Raw genomic sequence first — 25,878 nt, 5'->3', positions numbered from 1 at the left:
TATGATTGCATCCCAGTCGCTCCACGGGAGTTTCATGATTCCTTGGAGTGCCTGTTACAATAGCCCACAGATTGCTCACACTAAAGTTTGAGCAGTCTGTCCGCATAATTATTCTTAAACATCAACTGGGAAAGTCCTGCAATTCGCAAAGGCCCTGACGGGCACATAAACAATTTTTACGCACGAAAATTACCTCCACGAGTCTTTGATACGAAGTTTTAGGATATTTATCAGTTTACACATGGAGCGCGAACGAAAATTTTAAACGTGTTTTGGTCTTCTTTTTTCAACACCTATAGAACTGCTATTGACCTCTGCGTCCCAATAGAGTACAAGAGAAGTATGCAAATGTTAAGAAGAAATTTCAGGGTTTGTTTGAAATGCTTTTATAACTTAGTCACAATATAAATATGTTTTTAAAACATCAGAGAAACTAAGAGCCCTCCAGATATTCGCTACATTGTTTTTCCTCAAAGAAAGAACTAATAAATATTTGCAAAAGAAAGGTTATTTAAAAACTATTCTTCTCACAATATTAAACCGGCTAAACTTGCATTGAACATCCCTTCAAGGCGTCTTGTCTGTGGAACTTTATAGACAAGGTTTTTGTGTGCAAATAAAACTCCTTTGAAATTCTAAAAATACACCTCAGGTTTGCAAAATGTTAGTGCAGAAAAACGCTAAAAATTACTTTTTGCTTACTGGGGTCAGCACCTACACAATCCATTGGCCCTAGTCGTACTATATCTCAGGGGTGTGATCCTCATGCCTTAAATTTTGAGACGGAATAAGTTCTTCGGAAGTTTCCTTACTCCGTGATGCGTGCTGTAACATGTATGAAACACTCACTTTATTGTAATAGCTGCTTGGTCTGATATTAATTTCGCCTCGAGGAGCTCAGTCGAACCCCATACTTTGTATCTAAAGGGACCACCGGAATCACACATTAATCATTTTCTTATTTTTGGGAGTACGCGATGTAGATGGGATGCAAAACACCACTTGTGAAACAAAAATATTTTTATTGCTTTACCGACTACGGTGGTCATTGTTGTTTAATACGTTTGCTATTCTCCTTTTAAGCAGTGTTAATTTCCATTTCTTTGTTAACGCCATCTTGCGAGAATATATTAGTCATTCAAGATATCAAAGTGGTGGTCATACTTTAAACAAAAGACAGTTGTTCGCTTGTGATAGCACTTTGTTATGGTTGCGCTTTGCTGCACACTTTATCCAATTCCCGCTTTGCTCTTTATTGAGTGCAGGAAGCACGAGTAACAACTATTCGCTGAAAAAAAGGCTAAAAAATGCACAGTAACCTACATCGACAACAGTCGAGTTCTTTCATTTTTGAAATACCAACCAAGGGACGCGTGCATAATTTTGACCTAACTTAATTCGAAGACATAGAAAGCAATAGTTTCATGTATATGTATGTACCTTGATGGGGCGGTGAGATTTTGCCGGCGAGGTGGCTCGAAGCGTGCACGGGAGAGCACTTCTAGCACGTCAAATCCCAACGTTTCCAGGAGCCGGAACGTCTCTTGGCCGACCAGAGCCCGTGGTTCTTTGGCTGGGTTGGCGTTCCACAGCTCTGCCAGCGACTGTTGAATGGTCTCCCGTAAACTGGCGAGATTGACCCCCGGCTTGAGGCGTGCCTGCGACAACATTAGGCAAACGCGGTGTTAGGGTGACTTGTAAGAGCTTCCTCGTTTAACATGCGCTTGCAGATCAACAAACACTGATCTAAGGCATGGACGGATTTAAACAGGGAAGTGGCAAGAGCACCAGACTTTGAAGAATGTCTATTAAAGGGGACTCACCTCTTAACATTTCTATGGGATTTGCTACCTCATGACCTACGGGCTTAAACCCATCGTGCACCAGTAGGAAAAGTTTTGTAGGTACATTAAAATGCTCCATACGGCCGATAGTTTACTTATTTTGGAAATATGTTACTTCTTTACTGAAATAAATAAATAATCTCTCGCTTTCTATATGGCTAGCGCCATCTAGTAAAAGCGGGATGAACCAAAACGTGTGTCTTGTTTAATTTTTATTTTAGTAAAGAAATGACATATTTAAAAAGAAGCAAACTGGACCGTTGGGAACATTTTCATGCATTTGTAAAACAATTTGAATCTGTACACGATGCTTTTAAGCCCGTGCGTCATGAGTTAGTGAGATCCAGAGGAATATTATCACGTGAGTTCCCCTTAAGTCCCTCGCTTCTTTCACTGCGTTCAGAGAGCTATCGGCGTGCAAGTGTGACCCAACACGTATTCTTCAAAGCTAAATGAATAGATGCACTGATTGTTAAGTCGCCAGGTAATATGGACAAACGCTATCGTCGGCTCCCAAAGAAGATATGGGCGAGCATAAAAAAGGAAACAAAATGATACGCACACACAGATGAGGGCAAAACACAACAATAAGGATTTACGAACAAAACTGGCTGCCAAGAAGAAACACGAGGGAAAGAGGGAAAAAATTGAATAATTGTTTGAGGCCCGAAATGCGAGGCCACAAGACCTAAGAGAAACTTAGTTCTAGTACAAAGGGACGTTAAAAGTAAAAAAATATGCAACAAAATAAACAGAACAACAAACAGGGACAGAAAAGGACACGTCGGCGGCAACGAAAACTTGCTGTTACAAAGTTAAACACGTAACCGCTCACACATAAGGTCGCCCAGAAAAATATAAGAAAACAATATTTACATCAGTTATCAGATAGAGCTCCACTGCCCCGGGACCCAAGAATAATAATCACTTACCCAGAGCAGCTTTACGTGTATACACAGGAAATTTAATACGTTTACTTATTTCTCTATGTCTGTAGTGTTCTGGCAAAATTTTCTAAGCCATGCGATAAGGGCACAGGCCACAAAAAGTTAACCTACAAGGCTGCCTGTCGAGCGACCCTTAAACGTTCCATGATAAAAAGCTGGAGAAAACTTTTTTCTTTCTTACGGTCATAAAATGACTTGGTCACAATAAAACGTAGAGCGTTCTCTATGAATCCTTCGTAGCCCAGGAATTTTTAGCGTAGCCTGGAAAACTTTGCCAAAGAAAGTATGCACTGCTTAGCTGCATACATGATTTCACCGATAGCTTCTTGCCTACTAATTACAATCGCGACCATGCCACTTGCTTCCGCCAACGTATGTGATTGGCCGCTAGACTATCAATTTGGAAGGTAGCGTGTGCCCCCTCACCTGTTGTAGCCTCTTGGCCTGCCGCTCTAGCTGCTTGCGCAGCTTCTTTTCCCGTCTGTCCCGCTCGCGGCGCTCGATCTCTTCCGGCGGGATGGGCTCACCGGAACACGTCTGCGGGTGCGCGTTGTGCGCTGGCCGTCCGGGTCCCTTTTTGGTGTTCTCCTTTTTCCTCCACTTGGCACGCCGGTTCTGGAACCAAACCTGCAGCGGCGACAGAAGCGAGAAACAAGCACATGAGTGGGACAAGAACGCCATAATCATTATTTTCATAGCACTCCCACATTGACTGTCTCGTCTCGGTTATTCCAAACTATTTCCTCCCCGCCATAATAAAACCCGTTGATACCCCCAGTCATTCGTCTAATCCCTCCACTAAGTCCTAGGAATTCATGCGCAAAAAGCTCACTTCCAACGTTTTCATTGTTATCGACACCACTATTGGTTTGATCGAAAACGACGACCTGGCCTAGAAATTTTCATCCATTCATTTCCAACATGACAATTTTCCTTTTCCTTCATGCTACTCTGCTAACTTCATCCATCAGCTCCCGGCTTCTTGGTGCTGAAAACTGCCATGCACCTTGCAATTTATATTTGTACTCCTACTTGTGCCAACTGGCCACAAGTAATCTTAACACTTGTTTGCAAAGCACCATGGGATACAAGGCATAGCGACTACGGGGAGGCTATATTGGAACAGCCGACGCTCTGATGTCAGACTTGCCCATACGCCGATTACTCTTTAAACGATCTGTCAGCGGACAGTGAGTTACTGTCACGTTGTGTGGTAGACACAACAATTGAAGTCTCGAGAGTCACCTTTTAGTTGGTTTTCTTCTCTAGGTTGAGTACATGTAAACTGTTCGACCAAATTATTCACACTAGTGGTACTTCTGATTAGTTGTGACATAATGACACTCTGACATCTGTGACACATTGCAGCTGAAAGAGAAGCTCTGAAGCACCGAGATTGCGATTTCTCGACACCGGCGCAGGAAAAGGGCAGAAAGTGTATGTCCTAGACTCAAGGCCTTTTCAAAATAAAAAGGGGAAGCATTATATTTCTGCATAGAACTGTTCAAATGTTTGAGGCCACTCAATAAGATAGATTCATACAATTAGGCGTCACTTTTCAATTCGTGCGATAGGGACAAAGAGTCTTGTGTGGTCTTGCTTACTCATTTCTGTGCTAATTAGAAAAAGGATAAAGCTGCAGAGCAAAACATCGATAAAGCTGAAGTGGAGGGAGCCAGTTTGACGTCACAGAACGGCCAAGGAGACGCGGTAACAGAGGCCCGCAGGGAAGATAAAATATAGGAGCACCGGCAATCGAAATGCCGCAATAGAAACGAAAGCCAAGAAGAACAAAAAACGATGGCTCTCAAAGAAAAATCTGCGGTACAAAAGTCCCAAACACAAAAAGTAAGGGGTATAGGCTGAGAGGAAAGCGCAAGATGGGGCAGAGCGAGCGGTATTCTGCGCATGCGCGCTTGTTTTGAGGCGTGCCTAGACGTGCGTGAAAGGGTGCGCTTCCGTGCGGCGACAGCCGTCATCAGTCAGCGTCCAAAGTGGACTGGAGCCTTTGCCTCAGCTGGCGCGGTTGTTCTGGGCTACTCACGCCTGCGCTGCTGTCCGAGGCGAAGACCGCGAGACTGCGTGCCTGAGTGAGTGGCTTGACCTCAGCAAGGAAATGCGAAAATGCAAGGACTCTATGTTTGTCGTTGTTACCATCGAAATGGTGTTCAAATAAGCCCTAATTGTGCGGACCATTGCGATATGATCTCAACGCCATTGCGACAAAAATGGCTCGCATTCATCATCATGAAAGGCCCCGGCAGTCGAAAATTATAATAAAGTTCACTAATCTCAACACCGGCTTTAATTCTTAGCCAATGTGTCAAAGTGGTATTAAGTTGTTGCCAAAGTGGTATTGGTGGTACTTAACCAAAGTGGTATTAAGTTGTTGCTGTTGCAGAACATCTGATGAAAGTGGCAAATTGTAATAAACTTCAGCAGGAATCTTGCCAGCCTTTCCAGCTTTTCCAGCTCAGCGTAACTAGTTGTTCCCTTCGCGACCATATTACACCTCGCAATAAAAACGGCTCTTTTTCGTTGTTTGAATGCTCATTCTCACTAGAGAAGCCGCTATTTTCAGCGATGTCATGCTTATCTCCTGACCACCGCGTAGCTGCAAACTGGTCCCTATTCCCTGGCAGCCAGACGTCGGGTTGGAGCCAGGGGAACTCTGGCACGTTTCGGTGTAATAGGAGTGCGCTACTGCGATGAACCTTGTTTCTCGAAGCTACGTGACGCGCGCGATCTTGTCCCTCCCTAACGACTCGCACTTTTCTCCCTTTTCACGCAACCGCGGATTCCCATTGAGATCAAAGCTAATGGTCTCGTACTGCTACGGTGTGTACGCGATGACGTAACTCTAGCGGATGGATCTACCAACGTGAAAAACAGAGGTTTCCCGTTTGCAGCATGAGAAATCCGCTGGTCATCCATCGTCCCTTGCGCACCCATGCTCGCTGTACCCGACGACAGGTAGTGGTTGCAAATGCCTGCCCAGCAAAACAATACGAGACAAATGACCCCGCTGGAAGAGATAACGCCCCGACGATTTTGCACACGCGCGACTGGTTTGGGAAACTGGTTTGGGTGAGGATATTTGGGCTATCTATTTATGTTAGCATGCGAGTCCTCCGTCATTTATTTGTTTCTAAAATGTGCTGTCAAAGTTTTCGTTCTTCAAAGCTCCTAAGTGGTACCGTGTGCCACAAAGTTTCGATGACACCTTCTGGTATTGTTCAAAGAGAGGAAATACAGAACTCCTTTTCCTAAATTTATGAGTTAAATATATTATTCCATAAGGGACATCAAATTGTTTGAAGTCCTGTGGCTGTCCATGTACTGCGGCATGGTGCTGTCTCCCCATTCACTCGTCTTTGGACGCAACTAGCATCTATGACCACGCTTTAGAGCTCGGCAAGTCAACAGCAGCAGGAAAGAAAACCCCTGTGGCAACTATGCGCTGCCGACCTAGCGTTATGCCAACCCACGTTTCGGGATGTAACCGCTACTGACGGGCCAGTTTTTATTTGGGCTAAACAAGTTTTTCTCTCGAACAAGTGTATTTTTTGCCGACTAGTTCAAACAGTGCTGTCAAAGTAGACAAAAACTAAATGAGCTTGCTTTTACACTTGGTAATTATGCTATGGTGGTATAGCGGGTTTAAGGTCTTCTCTGATGAGAGAAGCATTGGGTACACTAGAAAAAAAGACCTAGGGAATAGTGAATGCTCGCCATGCTGGATCTATATACCAGTCATGTACTTACAGTTGATGCTGACGCAATTCCGACTAGTACAAAACAAAACTGATCGAAACGTTTCATTATAAGCGTGTACGTCCAGCAGCCGTAGTACAAAAAAACGGCATTGTAATGCCGTTTAACAGGACAGAACTACACCTCAGTTAACCGGACAGAGCTACCGGTGTTAACAGGACAGAACTACACCTGCCTAGTTACATCCGGATAATGCATTTACACTGCAGCAGGCGACCCCACACAGCATTGCTACGGCATACAGGATTTGTCAATGCATAAAGAATGATTGGTGTCCTAACAACGTCTCTGCAAAGAATGCAGCGAACACATGATTAGACATTTAGAGCCAAGCTTCGAGTTGGTTAATTCCGCGGCATATCCCCGTGACCACAAGTTTTTGCAGTGTGTATTGCGCGAAGTGGTGTGGATTGAGGCGGCGGGGTTTAGCATTCAGTCCGGAGGCTTACATGCATGCAGGCTTTCTCGCGCTCTGAACAAAGCAATGAATCATTCAGAGTAGCCTCGGGCCTTGTTTACGGACCACGGATCTCCCAGTGGAGAGAACAGACTTACGGGAGTTAACGTTTTGCCGAAGGGTAGGATGTATACTTGAGCTGAGATCGGGCGCCGCACCTTATTTATACCGTATCAGAATACCTGTGCGAAACCCTCTAGATAATTCACACGTAAATATTTATGGGGTTTTCGCAATCGTATTATTAAACAGCAAGGAAGGAACACTCCATAAGTTTGTCAGACAGGAGCAGCTTTCCGGCTCATCGCAGTCTTTCAGAAGTGTATACTCTGGACTTAATCAGTGCAATGCGATTGTTTTTCGCACAGCTAAATTTAGGGCCGAAGGCTTGCTTTATGCAGTTTCAAAGGTAGCGCTTTGCGTTAAAAGGTTTGAGTGCCTCGGAAACCACCGCATTTAAATGTATGGGCAGTGACATTTGACAGCGAATTACATAAAAACTGTAGAGTGTTCTGAGAATTCTTAATATAGTGTTGATAGCAAAGTCTAGTTCTTGCTCTATGAGAAATATCACTTTTCTACAATGGTTTAACTGGGTTTCTGAACTGCCAAAATTTCGAGATAGAAAGGTGGGGATGCTCTCCGTGTGAGCCTCGACGTTTTTTTATGCTGAATATATCACCATATGGTGTCATTGTTTGGGAAAGACAACCAAGACGGATTGGGGGACAGAGCAATCATCATTATTGCCAAGAGGAAAATATTCGCAGAAGTTCTGTTATTAAGAGGGTTATGGCCCCGGGTCCTAACTTTTCCGCGAGATCTGGTGGCCTGGCACATTGGAGGAACGGCCCCGTGGACTCTACATCGCGCTGTATCTACGGAACTGCTACGAGCCCCCGCAAACTGTCAAACTACTGCGGACTTTGCTACTCGTTTAATTGCCCCTTATGTATTAGAATGCTCAAATTACTCGTGTAGGTTAACAAACTCTTCTAAGTCAAACGTCAGCGCACATTCCCGAGGTCCATTTTTAATCAAATGGCAAGTGGATGCGTAGTGACGTCGCTGATGCCAGCTCATCTCTTTTCGGGGGACATGGAAACCATCCCAGAGGCCATCCCAAGGTTGGATTGAAATTCAGTTTCAAATTTGGGAACCCATTTACAACACATTATCTTTAGTTTTATTTTCTTTGTGCCGTTCGCCATTTTACGAGCCGTTTGAATCCTACACATACGTAGGACGACTTTTCTTCACAATGGGCCAAGATATCAAGGCTCTGTTTTGAAAATAACCTTGAGGGTAAATTGCATGAATTGAACTACAGACAGCGCATTTACTCAAATACCGCTTGGAAGGAAAGTAAAATAAAAGTATGAGCTTTTTCCGCTTGTAAACTTACATTTAGCGGTATTCTCTTGCAAAATGTGATTCCCATACTCCCGTGACGATTGAAGGGATGATTTTACATAGGAAACCTAGCAGAAATATAGCTTGTAGACCGCAATGCGCCACAGTTCTAACTGTTCCGCCTGGTTTGCTTGTCCATGCAGCCCTCATGACCTTCGTAATCAGGTCTATTGGAATGACGTCTTTCTTGGAGCCTGGCTTTCCGTACAAGCCGCTCAAAGAGAGCAGAGCAAGTGGAATTGAATGGAGGGGGGTGCCGGGCCAGGGGTGGTAAAATCGTGCACGAAGCGATAAATAGACAGATGTGCGCAGCAGGACCAAAGCGTTTGGCGCGTCTTCAAGGAGCCGCCGCTCGCACCATCCGGAGGCGTTAATGGAAGCCCCCTCTCTCCTCTGTCTCGGCAAGCCGCACGCGAGCACTAAGGCCCAGCCGCAATGCACTGACGTCTTAATTAAAGTTCCTAGAGCAGGGCCTCTCGGTCATCCGGGTAGCCCAAGCGGTTTGGGATGCAACAGAGGGCGACGCGTGCTCGCGGCCGCCACTATACGGCTGCGCTGCTCCGTGTAATCTCTTTACTAAGCAGAAGATCACGAGCTTCTCGCTCACGCTGTTTGTTCTACGGCACCATCTGCTGGAAGCGTTTTCCACCCGCAAGACAGGCTTTTTATTAGGCTATTTGTATGTTAATGGACCAAGATATGGACATGAAAATTTTATTGAATATCATCAATGCGCCTTTGTAATTTTACATGCTACTAGTGCTATTAATGGTAATTAGTCCACAAATTCATAACTTTGGGAAACTTAACCCACCTTGTTGAGCCTGTGTTTCCTTTAATCCAAACTAGAGAATCATTTTTACGCATGCAGAGGTTGCAAGAGCCATAGATGATTGAACATTGTCTAACTCTTCTGTATAGCAATTTGAAAGACTTTTACATTTATGCACCTAATAATTCTCTCCGTGGAGAGATCGTGTCATCGATTCTGGGCAAAGGTATACCCACACAAGCGACCAAAGTGCGACAGAAGCCTACTAGCCTAAGCACCGAAAATCCTTAGATTTTAAATAGAGTTCAAGGTGCAACTGGTCTTTAAATTAAACAGACGTATTCTTTCCGTCAATTTATAAAACCTCGCTTTCACTGCTGCTTTAGTGAAAACTACCAGGAACGGTTCGTCTCAATTTTCCATAGCCATTAAAATTCACTCCAACCACCCCGGAAAACAGTAGAAATTCGGAAAGGCTTCATTATTATCTTCATTTCGCTTTTTTGACTGTTCACTGCGGTCGGCTGGAGTGTAAAAGCACGTTCGGGAATTCACTCAAGTTCATAAGCTCGCTTCTGGGCTCGCTCAATTAGCACCGGCGTGTCTGAGTAGAGACTGCGGCACCTTACCACTTTCCCCTTTCCCTTCCCCTTCGCCCTCTATCGCCGCTCGTATCAAGCGTTCCCGACACGAAGGTAAGCAAGGCAGCGGGAAGCTCTCGAAACAATCTTCGTCGCGGCTCGTCTTCAAAGGCTGCCGGGACCACGGTAATAGTATTACTCGCCCGACACCACCCATTCGTCTGTTTTCCTCTTTTCTTCCAGACTTGAACACCTCTATTACCCCCTCTCACCTCTCCAGCCATGTCGGCCTCAACCGCACCTTCCCCCCACCCATACACTTCTCATTCCGGCCTCTACAGGAGGCTTTCCTGCGGCACTAACCCCCGTTGTTCAATTTATGGCTTCACGCACAGCCTGTCAACTTCATTTCTCCAGCTTCCTGGCGGGCCTCCGGGAACGCCTCTCATAACATTTGCGGCGCGAGCCGCCGGTGCTGGCAGCGCTTTGCGGCCGAGCTAGCCCCCTTGATGTGGCCCCGAAGGCCTCATTGCGCTCATTTGCTAAACAACGGGCGCTAATCAGCGCAGCATAATGAAGCGCCAGATGCGGGTTTCTTGCCTCCAAGATTAGCGGGATGTTTCGGTGAGCTTCGGTTCTATAGTCCTTATGTATTTGCAAGGCATTCTTCTGCATCCGACTTGCCAGTAAACTAACTACATATTGAGGGAAAGGAAACTAAGGATAGTGACCTTTCCATTGCAAGCCGATAAACCTGCCCACCAACTACCTCGAGACTCCGGCCAAGCACTATGGAAAGAAAAAATGCATAATTCGAAAGCCAAGAATACACGCAGATGCGAGAAGTAAACATGGCGGTGGTTGGCTTGGGGAAACTTGGTTGCAGGGAAGGTTAATAACGTATAAGGGTGCGCCGTGTGCGAGAAATGCATATAAAGGTGCGCGGTGTGCGAGAGATACAATCCGCAACGCATAAAAGTGGGCATGTTGTGCGTGATTTTAAAGGTTAAGGACAAGACAAAACGGTGCTGATAAAGAAGCAGGCGAAAGAGAACAATGCTGGCCCTGTAGGCTAGCATCAACCTGTCCACTCTAGTGCTTAGAACCACGTTTATTGGCTCTTTTAATCTATCATTTACCTCAGAAACGAACGGGATTGCGTTTCTGCACTATTAAAACTTACGACTCCACTACGAGACCATTGCAGATTTGTTCCTGATTGATCACTTAAGTGTTGCAGCAAAGTGTGTGAATTGAGTAATTTCTATAGGAGGACTGAAAGCTGGGCGCAGAAATTTGTAGTTCGTAGATGGCAATTAATTAACCGGTGCGCAGGCTCAGTGACGGTAGAGATGGTAAGCCTGAGGCAACTTCGCGCATTCCTTCATTCGTAGCATCGCACCTGTATCTGGGAGCACTCAAGAGAAGCCCATTACGATCACTGTTGCGTGGACACCTTACACTTGCTTTTTCTTTAGTACCGAGGTGCCTGTCCCTCTTAAAGGCGCTCGCAGAGGCAGTACGAGCAAACAAGAGACGTGTCGGTACGATGAAAGAGCCCGGAGTCGCTAAAGGCAACGCCGCCTGCAAGCAAGTCACTCGCTCTGCGCGCGGCAGTATATTGAGACAACACGGCCTCCTCTGAGGTGCAAGGAAGATCGAGACGGCCGAGAAGGCGCGCGCAAGCGAACAGGCGCTCGTGGCAGGTTCAATTAATATTTTCGACACGCCCGACAGCTGCTTAGGAATGGAGGCGTGCTGCGGCGCGACTTCTCGCGCGTCCCTCCTCTCTCCTCGTTTTCTTCATGTCTCCTTTTGCTCGAGCTTCGCTTACTCCCGAAGTTGCGTGCAGCTCTGGTGTTGCCGCAACTCACAAGGATTGTGCGGCCTTAGGCTCTCAAAGGGGATACTGGCAAATGTATCGCTGCTTTTATTGGGAAATAAAATGTACCAAACATTTCATAAAATTGATCACACTAATCAAATTCTTAAACAGTCGCTTTTTGCTGACCACACTTATGTAGCTCCCCGCATTGACCACAACTTCAAAGTTGGTTTACTATTGTGCACAACTAAACAATATCATGACTCTTTTGTTCCGAAAACCAGGGTGCACTGGAACAGCCTTCCCACTTCCATCGTCTGCATCGCCGAGCCGGTCAACTACAAGACGGGAGTTAACGATTTTGTTCATTCATTGTAATTTTTGTTCTCTTCCCGCACCGCTGTGTGTTATTGTTGTTTTTTTTTCCTGATTCCCGATTTTTTTCCTGATTTTTTTTTCACTCCTCTCTGTAACGCCTGAACGGCATTGAGAGAGTAAATAATTGAAATGAAATGAAAACTGAGGGTGCAGGATGCGAAGCGAACGCATGCATGCAGGAAAAAGAAAGTATACGAAGCAATCACCACTAAGTTTGTTTGTTTTTTAACTGAAGAGCTGCTCTGTGAGCGCAGCGAGCTGCAAATTAAAAAGTGCGACTAGGATAGAGGGCCACGGGATACGACGGCGAAGATTTATTTAGCTATTGCCGTAAGAGGATATCGCAACAAAAATACACACAATCCTTGCTTTCAACAAATGTAATTGACCCAAACCATTAAACTCTCAGGATTTCTATGTTTGCCGCGTTAACGATGTTTTCCACATAAAAGCCTTGCTCCCTATTGTAACCGCCATTCCGCAACTCACAGGAATGTCAGAGCAGCGCACGGTGCTTTTAGGGACCCGATACGTTACGCCCACATTAATAAGGTTCCCAGTTGAAACTAAGCGTCCAGCCTTAAAGCAATTCAAAGCAAACGTTTGGACTAAAATGCTTCGCACATGATGTTAAATAGGCCGTAGTCTTGCAGTCGGGGTTTTCATGTCCTCTACCAAGAATGGCTGACTATCCGCTACAGCAGGTGGAGTTTCTGGTAGGGCCACCGGGACTCACGAAATCATTTTCTTAGTGCCTAAAGAAGCATCAACTGTAGAATAGGCATGCAGAGTACCAAACGCAAGGTGCCAAAGTGTTTAAATCGGGGAGGGGGGAGGGAAGGGGGGTTGATGAATGACAGGGGTTTACCAAGTTTTAGTGATAGTGTTCATTACTTCCAGCTTGATTTGGGCTTCACCTGTGATTCGTAAAACTGCTTACCGGAGATGTCTGTACGGGTAGATAAACTGCACGGTTCGTGTTACCCTATTTCCATATTTCAGTTCATTAAAAAGAATCAGGTAAGGACATTTATCATATGCTTTATATCACGTACTGGAGGTGTCGTCTTCCACGTCTTCCTCGTCTTCCACGAGGTGGCGGCAAAACGTGTGTCTTTTACGTCACAAGGTGGACCCTATGCCGAGCAAGTAGCCTGCATTGATGACGACGTAGCACTCATGGCGCTCTAACTGAGCCACCAGAACCAAACAAGCAAGCCGTCATGTTACTTCCTACTATCTGCATTCGCGATTCCCGCTCTGCACTTTTCACTGTTCACAATTAGTTGGACGTTTCGAGCAGCTTCGCTGCACCGAACTGCGGGGCAATCCAACCTGACATTGAAGCGGGGCCCACGAGTACTCCCCACGTTCTACGCCCAGCGAACTCGTAACAGAGATAAGAAACGTGTATTTGAGCGCACGCGCGCACAGAAACATGGCGGCGAGCTGCAGTCGTGGGTGATGCGTCTTCGTCGACCGGCCTCCTAAACAAGGAGGGGATACGTTCGGAGGAAGCCAGACCGCAGCACGATGGACGACGAGACAGCTTGGAAAGCATTGCCAGGCCTGGGAGAAACAATCAGCGGCGACCGCGAAGAACCACGCTCACGGCGCGGCACTGAGCCAAAGACGCACGCTGGGCGATAGAGATGAAAAATTCATTACCCGCTCTGACACCTCCGGACTCGCCCCTGCCGCGCGAGGCGCTGAAGGTGGGCGGTAGCAGCCGTGAAAATCCGGTTCGTGTCCCTTCCCTCCCTCTTGTTCGAAGCTAATTTCGGTACACGCAGGATGTGCAGGGCTCTTTCGAAGCGCTCATAGCTGGAGCTAATTTTATCAATGCCATTTTACCTCTTGTAACACACCACGAAATAAGACAGCATTACAAGCTTAATCGACGGACTTTCCCGCTGCTTCACCCAAACCTCACGAAATCGCAAGAAACAACACTTGGACTCCTATACCAACACCGTCCCGCAACCAATTAGGTTTCACCAGATATCCCCCACCAGTATCCAGCAGAATGCAAATACTGCCAAGAGTCTGGTACACTACGACATATTATCCGAGAGTATAGAAAAAACGTGCACCCACCACCCTTTACCCGCATTTCAAATCCTCAAGAGCAGTGGGAGCCACTGCTGTCCAGCCCCAGCCTCTCGGACCAGCACCTGCTCACCGAGAGGGCAGCCGGTGCTAATACAGCTCATGAATTCCTGTGAAGAGGGAACCACTTCTACAAGAACATCGTAAATGCACTGACAATAAACTTTCTCTCTCTCTCTCTCTCTCTCTCTCTCTCTCTCTCTCTCTCTCTCTCTCTCTCTCTCTCTCTCTCTCTCTATCTATCTATCTATCTATCTATCTATCTATCTATCTATCTATCTATCTATCTATCTATCTATCTATCTATCTATCTATCTATCTATCTCTCTCGTAACTTTGGGTTGTGACGTCTCCGGTCCCACTGGAATCAACAGAAGAGAGTCACAGCCTGACCTGTTTGAGAAAACGTGGTGCACCTAACACGCGCAGAAAACGAGGCGCGGCGATATTGAAGCCGTCAGAGGCGTGAAAAGTCGTTTGTCGATTATGCTTCTTTTTGCTACTCCTTCGTGTCCTGTATTTGATATTTTTTTATGTCTAGTGTTTCGTTTTTTTTTTTTTTTTTTTTGTTTTCTTTCACCTAACGTTGTATATATGTTATTCTTGCCCATGTGTTATTTATTTATGTAAGCCCTCTACCCTATCCCCCTATTCCTATGTACTCTTTCCTCCCTATCCCACCTCCCCTACACCAGCAGGCGTTCCGGTGTCCGCCCCTAGGCGAGACAATTTACGCCTGTTCGTGGACCTTCCTTTCTTTCTTTTGTACAATAAAGACATACATACATACATTCTGCTTCTTGCTTGTAGGAAAACAACTTGTCAGTGCTTAAAGATCAATTAATTACTTAGAGTGCAGTTTATAGAACGCTCCCTGTGAAGGGTAAGCGCAGGCTCTGCCACCGTGTTGAAGGTGGTGGTTCGCAGAAGCTAATGATGTAATTTTCACACCAGCTTTAGCATTTCTTACTATTAGTGAAATTTTTACGTAAATATTTACACCTCACAGAGTATTTCCTTAACAATACTTAAAATTCCCTGTAGTAAAGGCATTTTAATAACTTGATACATTTATTTTGTTCCGGAAAATGTTGCAGTTGGAATTATATTTTAAATAGCGACGTCCCAGCTGTGACTGGGGCAGAGTGTAACTGGGACGTCACAGTCCCAGTTACACTTAGGGTATTTTCTGTTAATGCTTCCAGCAGGGCCACTCAATGTTGCAATCTCTTCCACATAGGCCAGTTAGCTTGTGAGCTACTGTTTTATTTCTAAGAAATTACACACTTTCTACTTGCACTGGAGAGTAAAAAGAAAGTTAAGCGGCCGCAAAAATAATGTTAGAGCCCCCCCTTTTTTTTTCGCAAAGCCGCAAACAATTGCAGATGTTTAATAACTGAGTGTTCAGTCACAACTCACCTCCTGGGCAAAAGTTCCAAACGCTTCCATGATGTAAAATTATGCCATACCTTAGACACATAATTTCGCACTAACATGACCGCGGTTTTGTTATAATAATGACTGGCTGCCGCTGCTCCTCATGAGAGCCGCTATAAAAGCAGAAGACAAGACGTTTTCGAGGATCCCACTTTTTTGGCCGCTGCATTCTATTCGGCAGGGGAAGTGTGCTGCTTATACGCATTTAGCACCTCAACCTGCAAGCAGCAGGACAAGGAATAAAGGAGTTTCATGATTCAATTTTATTTTATCCCAGACCCGGATGAAATCTTTGAGGAACAATAGCTGTTTTGTTTCCGTTCCCAGTAAGAACCCCTCAACTGGACGGGCTTCACACCCAGCCTTTTTAAAACACTTATTTCTAAACCTAGCTGGCAATTAAGCAGGGATTCGCGCTCGCCGGCTACCTAGCTGCAATCACTGCATATACTATAATCGTGGCGATTTACTTCGCAATAATTTTTTCCCCGACAGCGATGTGCCGTATGATTGCGCTCCCTCAGAGATGAAGCGCATCTGCAAGTCTTTGTGCATTAGACCTTCTTGCGATGCAAATGTGCGTACGAATACACAGGCGACGAGACAGTCGCAAAGAGTATGCTCAAAGCTGCGTCTGGGCGGTAACATTGCAAGTTCGAGCGCAATAAATTTCTGGAGGGGCAATAGACACCTGCCATCGAGATCAGGGGCAATTCTTCACCTTCGTGTACAAGGCTATAGAAGCTTTCACCCTTCGCAATGTCCACATAATGGCGGCTGCCTAATAAAGTCTAATGATAGGTAGCTCGAAGCTTGTTCTAGAAGAGCAGGCCGTTAGTTTCTAGGGTCTGCTCGGTGAGAATCTCATTTCTGAGCATTCCCGACTGAAAGTAGTTTTTTTCTGGAACCAGTCGTTGGAAGGCTAATGTGGAGTGACGCATTTTTAATGCGTAAGCATTAAAAATGCGTCACTCCACATTAAATTAAGCATTAAGCATTAAATAAGCTAGCAGAACGAGCGATTTTCGCTTAAATGTAATGCATATTCATTTTGTAGCAGTAAGAATGGTGGTGTAAACAGTGGAATTTGCGAAACTACACGTAAACGTAGAGGTACCAGTGCATACTGCTGTTGGTACTGCCCGCCTCTTCTTGTGATACCTGTACCGCAGTCCGGCGCTTTGGGGTTCAATTCAATTTAATTCTTTATTTTCCTTTGAGAGAAGGGAGCTGGAACTGTGAACTGTGAAACCAGCTTGACAGAGGCTCCAGCCCCGTATACAATGGTATCAGTGTCGGCGGTGTGACACTCGTCATAGGTAAAACATAATTGAAATAACCATACACAACAAAAACACTCAACATGACCAAAAATATGCATTATATATATATATATATATATATATATATCGTAAGCAGAACTACACAAAACTATTTTTAGGATAATATATAATGTCGCTGACAGAATCTGAAAGGCGTATTACAGGCGTAGTAAACACTCTTGCTGTTAACCAAAAGCTGAGGGGCTTTTTGTGCAACAAAAAGGTATTGAGCATCAGTATAAAAAATGATGCTGGTAAATCCAAGGAACACGCTGATGTCAAAAGAACACGTGAGTTCGACACGCAACACTGGCCGATTAGCGTAACACTGTCTCACGTAACTCTGTTTGTCGAGCATACCCCATGTTTTACGAAATGATTACTACCTACCGTAACAAGAACAAGCAAGGTGCAAATACGGTCAGAAAAAAAAAAGATGGACAGTGGTGCCGCGCAGTGTCGTGGTGCTATCTCTGAGGACTGACTGTAAACTAGGCGTGCGGGAGTTCGCTCAGACAGAACAGCGTCGTAACGTTTGCTTGAAGACCTGTCCGGGTTGCGTCATCATAGACGTTACGAAACACACGATTTGGTGAGAGTCAAAATTTAAACTAAAATTGATTACTTTCTCAGTGAATAAAGTATCGTTTGCTGCTGAGCAACGCCAGGGCCACTGTAAAACACCAAATATTTGGAAGAAAACAAACTTTTTTTTTTCTTGTGTTTTCTCTGCATGGCCCCTTTAACTCATTTGTATCCGAAAAGAGTTAAGCTAATCGCTGTCTTCAGTTCCATTGGCAATGAATGGCATATTCACCACTATCAAGCAATTATTTTGTGACAAATCTGTTGCAACTACCGTCTGCACAGCTTTATCTGAAAAGCGGTAGGAAAAAAGTGGGCACTCAGCGATAATGGGGCACCCCTGAATCGGACGCCTTGGAGGGAACGCATGCGCCACTTCATTCGCTGATGCACGGGTAAATTCATATGCAAATTTCAAGACTCGCATATTGAGGGCGCGAGATGAAACAAAAAAGAAGTGCTGTTCGCGCATTGGGTGCGTGTGAGCAGGTTATCACACTTCGTTTTTTGACTCGTCGACTGGGCAAGATTACATCTTCGCCGAGGTCTTCGTATACGTCGACACGGAGTTGAACAGCCGAGAAAATATGCTACTATTCAGTAAACAAGCACGGTTCGGGAAATCGAAATTGAGGTGCTGTTGAAGAAAGGGGTACATGGGTGCAATAAGCATGCACTTCTTTGAGTGGGTTTTCTTCCCGATCTCGTGAGTTGGCGTAAACATATCTTTTCTCGAATACGCTATAGGAGGCAAGCTGTTTCGGCAACGCACTCTGCTTTTTTTTTTCTTTTTTGGGGGGGAGGGGAAGGGAGGTGGCAAACCAACCTTCAAAGTGTTAAAAAAACTGTTCAAGACTTCATCCTGGCGGGAATATTTCACAATTGCACTATTGGATTTCACCCATGAGCATAGAAGGTACACGAGTATGTTGTGCGCCATTTTTTTTTGCAAGCCTTGAGGAAAACTCCCTGATTTGCTGGAAACGGTTTGTTTATCGACAATCAGCACTGACATCCCAACACGCAAAATGAATCCTGTGGGCACACCGCCGAGAGACTGAACATATCCTGCGTTTTTCTAACTGCAGTTAACCCTAACAACTTGCAGGTTCAATAGTGTAATACTACATTCCCCGAGCTTCGAAAGGCTGCCGCAGTAGGAAGGAATCTAGGGCGTGGTGTAAGAAAGAAAGCAACGCTACGTTTGTGCAATGGAGCTGCACGAGCGTTCACACAACGCTGGTCTGTAGCGGCTTCTCGTAGCGGCGTCTCGCCGTCGCGGCTTCTCGATGAGGTGTCGCCGCAAGAGCTTTCGACGCTTGGGAGGACTTCTTAAAACACTGATGAATAAAATTATTGCGATAAAAAGCGACACGGACGGAGTGAGGACAGACACACACAGCGCACTGCGTCCTCACTGCGTCCCTGTCCCTTTAAGCGCAATCATTTTATTCAACAATGGAGTACCAACGTGTCCAGGACGCTACTCTTAAAACACGTCAAGTGATGCAGGCAACGAATAAAAATTGGTCGCGTATCTGCTCCTTTCGTTGCAAATGCCGTCAAAAGACTATAGTCTTTATCGGCTTTTGTGAAGTAAATGCCTCCCTTCGCTTTCCCGCTCACCTCTCATGTTGTTCCTCTTGCGTTGCGCTCCTCCCAAGATAAAGACGCCAAATATTTGCTTAAATCATTTTAAATTTCCCGCGTTCCACTGCTCCAAACCGGGTGTCTCGATGCGAACGCTGCCGTACGGCGAAGACTCGCGTTAATCGAGGCACCCTACTTCAACGTTTACAGAACCGCGTTTCCCTACTCCACGTGCGTTGCAAGCAGAACGTGGAACCTATCTAGTGGAACCTTGCGTAACTGTTGCCGGTTGATTTCTTAAAATGGCGCCAGAAGTTATAGTGGCGCTGGCAACAGCAGGCAACGGCGGAATGAATTCTTTTTCTGCAGTTGATGAAGTATTTAATTTCGCAAATCAAGCATGTTTGATTTTTTTATAAAGGAACACTGCAAATATCACTTCTGTATTGATTTGTTGTCTCATATTTGCGTAATGTCTTGTTCTTCTTCAACAATGTTGACAAGTATGAGCATTACAGCGGACATAGACGGGTAGATCTAGCTGTGACTATATAAGACTATTGCGCAGGCATTCTTTTGCTTTGGCCGGGTGGCTGAATCGAGTCACAGACAGACAGACGGACAGACATACAGACAGACCAAAATTTCTGGGTTTAAGTAGCCCAAGAAAGACTATCGTCTTTAATATCTCGCTTAAGCGCAGAGGTAGCAGCTACTCAGTGCCCAAATGTATTTTGTATGAATGTAATTATGCTTAATAAACCGGACCTCCATTACAATTAACTTCGACTAATTCGCCGCCGTCATAACAGCTTACTGACCCTACTTTAACCGTTGCATAAGAAATCCCGGAGACCACAACAAATAAACGGTAGTAGCGCCAAACTGTTAGCTTTTTCCGACAAAAGCAATTAAACACAACTACAAGGCAATGAACTGTGACTTCCACAGAAAAATATAAACCAGCCTGAACAGACGCACGAAATGAAATGCGGCGAAAAACGCTAGCAAGGTATCCACAGTGCGACATAACCCAACGAAAGAGCCTTCACCAGTGTGAGTCAGGGCTGAGCAGCAGTGCTTTATTCCGCGGTGACTGCACTGTTTCGTGCTTCCACTCCCACTTTTGTTTGATAAGGTTTTGTTCGTTTTTTTGTCTTGTAGCCTTTTTTCTACGTCCTCTGTGGAGGGGGTCCATCTTGTGGTGCAAAAGAAACATCTTTGATTCACCATCTTTCGCCTGTGTGACTCCCCAGTGCCCCCTCTCCAGACCCACTTCAGCCGGCGGTGACGTACGTTGCGGGAGGAGTTACGCCCAAGCAGCTTCCTGGCTTACCTGATTTCATTGCTTCCTTCCGTAACGCGGAGCTGTGACGCACGTTTCGCTTGGGCTCATTCCGTTCCGTAATTTCGAAAAGAATGCTCCGACCCCATTACTCTCCCTTTGATGTCCGCCGCCTTCCAAGAACCGGCTGAACCACGGCTTCTTCGTATGCATGAAACGCTGTCTGAGGCGGACATGTGTATTAGGAGGAGTGCAGGGACGTTGGCGGGATAGAGGGTGGTTAATGCAAAAAAGCGCTTTTGACTCTTAACTATAAAACCCAGTGTTCTTGGTTGTAGACCGTGTAATCTGGGCGATTATACGTGTACGAAGAAGGTAGGTATAGTGGCGAAACAGCTGAACCGAGGCAGAAGGAAGCATCGCCAAGGGCTGGATCCTAACTAACCCTTGTTTGATTATGAAACTGGAGAGGCAAGTTAAACAATCGATAATTGCGTACATACATGTAAACGCGAGTGTGCTTAAAGCAACAGTTGTGTACAGCCACGACTACGCTTTGTCTATGCATAAAATATATGGCCCTGAAATTGCAGGGCGGCCGTGCAGATGAGACTGGAATCCATTAGGTTTCTAAATCATGGATGTCCAAACAGTACCTCTACGCCTACTTTTGCAGTTGGTTGTCTACCATTTATAGTTTGTTTTACCTGTCCGTTATTTTCTGTCTAGCCGTTTTAATATAATGTTATCTGCCTAAAAATTTTGTCCCGTCTATTTGAACCAATAACCGCGTAATTTGGCAATTTAATTTCTAGATGCCAACAACATGATCAAGCCTTCAGAAAAACAGTTTTCTAAAGCCAGCACAGGATACGAAAATACCTTTTACTTTTGCCTCCGAAATTAAAGCTGCCTCTGTATAATCTCCTAGTCGCTCGTGATGACTCAGTTGGAAGCAATTATTCCTTCCGCCATCGCTTCCAACTAACACGGCCTCGATAAAACCTATAGACCCCGCATTAAATGATAACTGTTTCTACAGCAGACAGCCTCCGCCTTTCCCGTTCGCGCTCATCTCTGATACCTATTTTTATCTCAGAGAATGCGCTTGCGAGAACATGCCACCCACCTACTTTAGCGGGGCGTTTTTCGATATGCGCGCATGACTGTTAATCGACAGCCAGTTGCTGCAGATCGAGGTAGCCTGGTTGCGTACACCTTTTCACTCATACGCGCTGCTTTTCACACACTTTCAATGCATTGTGTAAAGGATAAATCGGTCATATTGGTAGTCCCGCTGAATAACAGGTGGCAACACGGCTAAGCTCCCCCCTTGGGCAAAAAAATCACCAGGAATACATTTATACTCTTCATGCACATATATTAAATATAGTACCATAGTACATTTTCCTCTTGGAAGTGGGAACTCAGGTGTTCTCTACAAGAACATGCGCTGCCATTGTTTAAATACTACATTGACTATCGGCAGCTTGCACATGAGAGTACGCAGAAGCTAAGATGTACAAATGAAATATTTCTGAACAATAGAAAAGAAATCTGCCTTCGTAAGTAGGCAGATCGAGGTAGACTGTTGTTCTTTATCCTGTATCCTCATTGAAAGCTCGGAGTGTAACGAAGTTCAGTTTGCATGCGTATACCAGCAGTGCCCCATAGCGATTTCCTGCGCAGTTATTTTCCAGGCAACTCTATAGGTTACATCTATTTGAGTATCGAACGTGTAGAATGAAACTGCCCCGCTGTATTATTCTGTCACGCTTCAAGCCTGCGATGCTCATTCCCTCGGTGCAGCCTGGAAATCAGATTGAAGCATCCTAGTGCTGTACTATTTCTTAACGCAACTAACCTCCCTTGTAGTGACTTTCCCTCGTGCTCTGGTTATGAACGATTGGAAAAAAGTATTTGAACTTGTTTGACAAACTATATTTCGTTTCCCGTGGTGTTTTCTTGAAATTTGGAGGGGTGCTGTAACACCATATACTATATTCGACATTCTTCAAAAAACCTAAACATCAAAAGCCTTTCCAGCCAACTTCACAAGAGTTTGCAATGTCACCCGACATCATCTCTATCTTGTCGTTTTCCGCGTTATTTTTAAGTGCGAATGCACTTCTTAAGCGACCCTGAATCACGCGTCCACCGCCGTCCGTCCATCCGCACCACATACCCACTTAGGGCGATTGGCCAAGAAGAGTTTTTAAGTGCGAAAGCGACCCCACCACATACCCACTTAGGGCGATTGGCCAAGAAGAGTTCCTTCGCTACCCATTCGGCATATCTTCGTGATACTAACCACTTCCTACGGGAAATTAACAACATAAAAATCCCTGATGGCGCCTTCCTTGTAACTATAGATGTAACTTCTATGTACACAAATATACCTCCCCGAGATGGGATTGAAGCCCTGGTTGAATCCTATAGCATACATCGGGATCACGAGGCGCCAAGCCCACAAGTCATTGAAACTTTGACCAGGCTAGGGTGAAATTAAATAGCTTTTAATTCCACAATCATTATTATCTTAAGCGACCCTGAATCACGCGTCCACCGCCGTCCGTCCGTCCGCACCACATATCCACTTAGGGCGATTGGCCAAGAAGAGTTCCTTCGCATCACCCGTGCATTCGCACTTCCCCATGCTCCCCTTCGGGGAAATGCGGGTGAATTTTTTGAGGCTCACGCCAATCTTGCATATTCGCAATTCATATGAATACATGTTTACAACACTTTTGATATTCTTTGCTTTGGAGTTTTAGATCTGTAGTCACAATTGGCGTCCTCAAATAGTACCAATTAAGGAGCTTGATGGAGGGGCAGCGGTCCCATTGGCCGCACGTTTTCGCGAAAAAACGAGGGGTTTTGACCTGGCTAATGCATAAAAATTTCTCAATGAATATTTAGTTCCTGTATGGCTACGGAATCAAGGCAAGACTCCAAGAAGTGCGCCTATTTTTGCCCTTCATTCTGACCGGACGTTACTAAATCAATTATTCGCGGTGAAACAAAATGAATTCAAGATGCGTGATTGTGCTTTGGTGACCTGAATCTCATAGCTATAAATTCGCTTAACGAGGCGAAATACACGTCCCCAAAGGCTTCTATCAACTGTATCAGGTTGCGTTGTTCCATACACAATTTATTGATACAACGCAAATGCTGCAAGCGTGTCGCCACCACGGATGACAAAATCGCGTGCGCGTCTGTTATCCCCAACAGTTACAAAATACATCTGGCAGCGTGTACTAATTGCTCGGTCGTCCAGTCCTAAACAGTTCAAGCAGAGTCGGCGGGATGGACTTCTAACGATGTGTATCAAGAACGAGCCACCGTACAACGTCCTTGTCAACAAAAGGAGCATGTCCCAATGTTAGCCTTCAGGGCGTGGCACAGCCAACAGACGACACATTAGTAAGGCATCAGAGCCCAAACGCCCCCCCCCCCCCCCGCATCCCCCCCCTGCTTACGACGGCAGTGTGTTTTTTGTTCGTGTGTGCCTTGTTTACTTGTTTTCGCTGCAGTAACATCATCAATGTATATGAGTTCCTCGCCGAAAGCTTTCATAACCCGTATCGACTGCCTATTGACCGCTACACCCATGGAAATTAAAGGGCACAGAGGTAGCGTACGTAGATTGTTTAGACGCCGATGTTGAGTTTTCATCAGTTCGCTTGGAATAATCTTACATTTCGTGTAGTCGAAATGAAAATCACATATAACGAAAGGGATGGACTGTGGTAGCAGTAAAGTATCGGCGGCCATACCTGTTCAGTAAAGACGGTGCTGGCAGACACTTTCCAATATCACTTTGAACACCCCGCACACTAAACCAAGGTGCGATGTTTTCATATATGTAAGGGCATGTGCACGTGGAACTTCTTTGTAAACCATTTCGACGGCTGCTTTCTTGCTAAGATGTATGAGTAACGTAAAATATATTGCAAATCTTTCCCATAGTAAGAATTAGTTTTAATATGATACTCTCGCCCCCGTTTCTCCTTGTTATAGTACAGAACACGGAGCAAGAGAATAACGACAGCGAAATTGGATACAAAAGGATCAAGGTACAAAAAGTACACAACAGCGAATGGCTATCAATGATGCTGGGTAAACAATAAACTAACGCTGCAGCATTTTCACACACTGTGGCTGTCCTAGGTAAGTAAGCACCAAAAATGGCGCACGTACATATTTACTCTCAGAGGTGACCAGGATCGCCCCCCTCCTTCCGATCTTTCCAGGAATAACTTGTCGCCACATACGTTCTACAGCACCGTCCAGATAAACTCGCAATTTCGAACTGAGTTAACATGCTGTTGTGGTGGTGCGTCGAAGTTTTAGATATTTGAAAATAGGAACGTTTTGTTATTCAAAGTACATAAGCGGTTAGCTGCTGTAATAAGTACAAATGAATAAGCAAGGCTTGTGCAAGCGCCAACTTTTGTATCTTTACATTCCTTTTGAAACAATATATCCTGCATTAAAAGGAAAAGGTATACGGTAATCAAGCAACGTTTAACAGGATTTATAGGTTTCGCGACAAGCGCAAGCTGTGTTATTTTTCTGAACGGTCGCGGTGAAGTCGCAGGAAAAACCAGTGCATGTTAGAAGACCCACTGTTTTTATTTAATTTGAGCTCACACAAACTTCACGACGGTAATCAAGAAGCGCACAGCATCGCGTGATTTTCCCGCTCAAATCCCGGCGAAAGATTTTAACGCTCAAAGAAGCAAAAGGACAGATGCGGACGTTCTCGAATTGTCGCTTTCAAACAGTGGACCCATTTGCGGCCCTCGGGCTCGCATAAAGTAGCCATCTCACGTCTCGAGCATCAAGACACTGGAGACGTCATTTTTGGTTGCACGCTCGCTTCTTTTTTTTGCGCCACTTTTTCCCTTCCTCCTCTGTTCTCCTTTGCTCGTCCCACACGAAATGTATGCCATTTTGTTCCCCCAACTGCTTTCAGGGATCAACCAGGCGCAGGGAACAAGCTCGAGCCGAAGGAAGGAAAGGCAGAAGTGAAAGCCCACGACGCTGCGGCACCATCCCGCGATAAAACTGCGACGCAAGCGCAAACGAAGTAAACTGGTGCAAAACAATCCTGGTTTCCATTCGTCCTAGCGTTAGCGCAAAAAGTACCAACACGTAAAAATGACAAAAGGGGGCTAGCCGGGACGGCTCGACAGAGGAAAGAAGGAAAGCGGGGCAGATGGAAGGGCCGGATACGTGTTGAACGGCCCCGCTTACATGCGTCCTTTCAAATGCAGTCATAGATCTCCATTTTGTTAGAGCGACGCGCGCTTCTGACGCGACATCGAAACGCCTCCTCGTGGTGTCGTCTGTTCTGCGCCCTTTTGACGTCTGATGGAGTGTATTCTTGGACGCCAGGACAATCAGAGGAGTGTACGCACCTTCCAGTCTTTTGTTATTGGAGTAAGCGGTGTACGTTTTGCGTTAGCTACTATTTGTCCATGTGAAAGTGCAGTCTTTATAAATATATTCCACGCAACAACGAAGGTTTCTGGGTGACACAGAATTCAACGC

The 25,878-nt window shown here is 45.4% G+C and overlaps 1 protein-coding gene and 1 long non-coding RNA gene across 2 annotated transcripts in view; one reads left to right on the top strand and one right to left on the bottom strand.

Annotated features, from left to right (window-relative positions):
* The window catches only part of LOC144137856 (uncharacterized), a 90,283-nt gene extending 64,856 nt beyond the window's left edge, over positions 1-25,427 (top strand). Inside the window, exon 4 of the long non-coding RNA XR_013315750.1 lies at positions 25,301-25,427. This is a non-coding gene — a long non-coding RNA (uncharacterized LOC144137856). The remainder of the gene's footprint in view (positions 1-25,300) is intronic.
* LOC144137855 (uncharacterized) overlaps positions 1-25,878 on the bottom strand; it is a 174,829-nt gene that overhangs the window by 2,976 nt on the left and 145,975 nt on the right. Inside the window, exons 4-5 of the mRNA XM_077669868.1 lie at positions 3,218-3,418; positions 1,441-1,658 (exon numbers count right to left, since the gene is read on the bottom strand). Coding sequence (XP_077525994.1) covers positions 1,441-1,658; positions 3,218-3,418 — 419 coding nt within the window. The remainder of the gene's footprint in view (positions 1-1,440; positions 1,659-3,217; positions 3,419-25,878) is intronic.

Source organism: Haemaphysalis longicornis, unplaced genomic scaffold (assembly GCF_048455015.1).
Source record: "Haemaphysalis longicornis isolate Haplotype H1 unplaced genomic scaffold, Haemaphysalis longicornis Haplotype H1 scaffold_5, whole genome shotgun sequence".
NCBI lineage: Eukaryota > Metazoa > Arthropoda > Arachnida > Ixodida > Ixodidae > Haemaphysalis > Haemaphysalis longicornis.
Note: the sequence above shows the minus strand (reverse complement) of the source record. Positions and strands in the feature narration are given on the sequence as shown.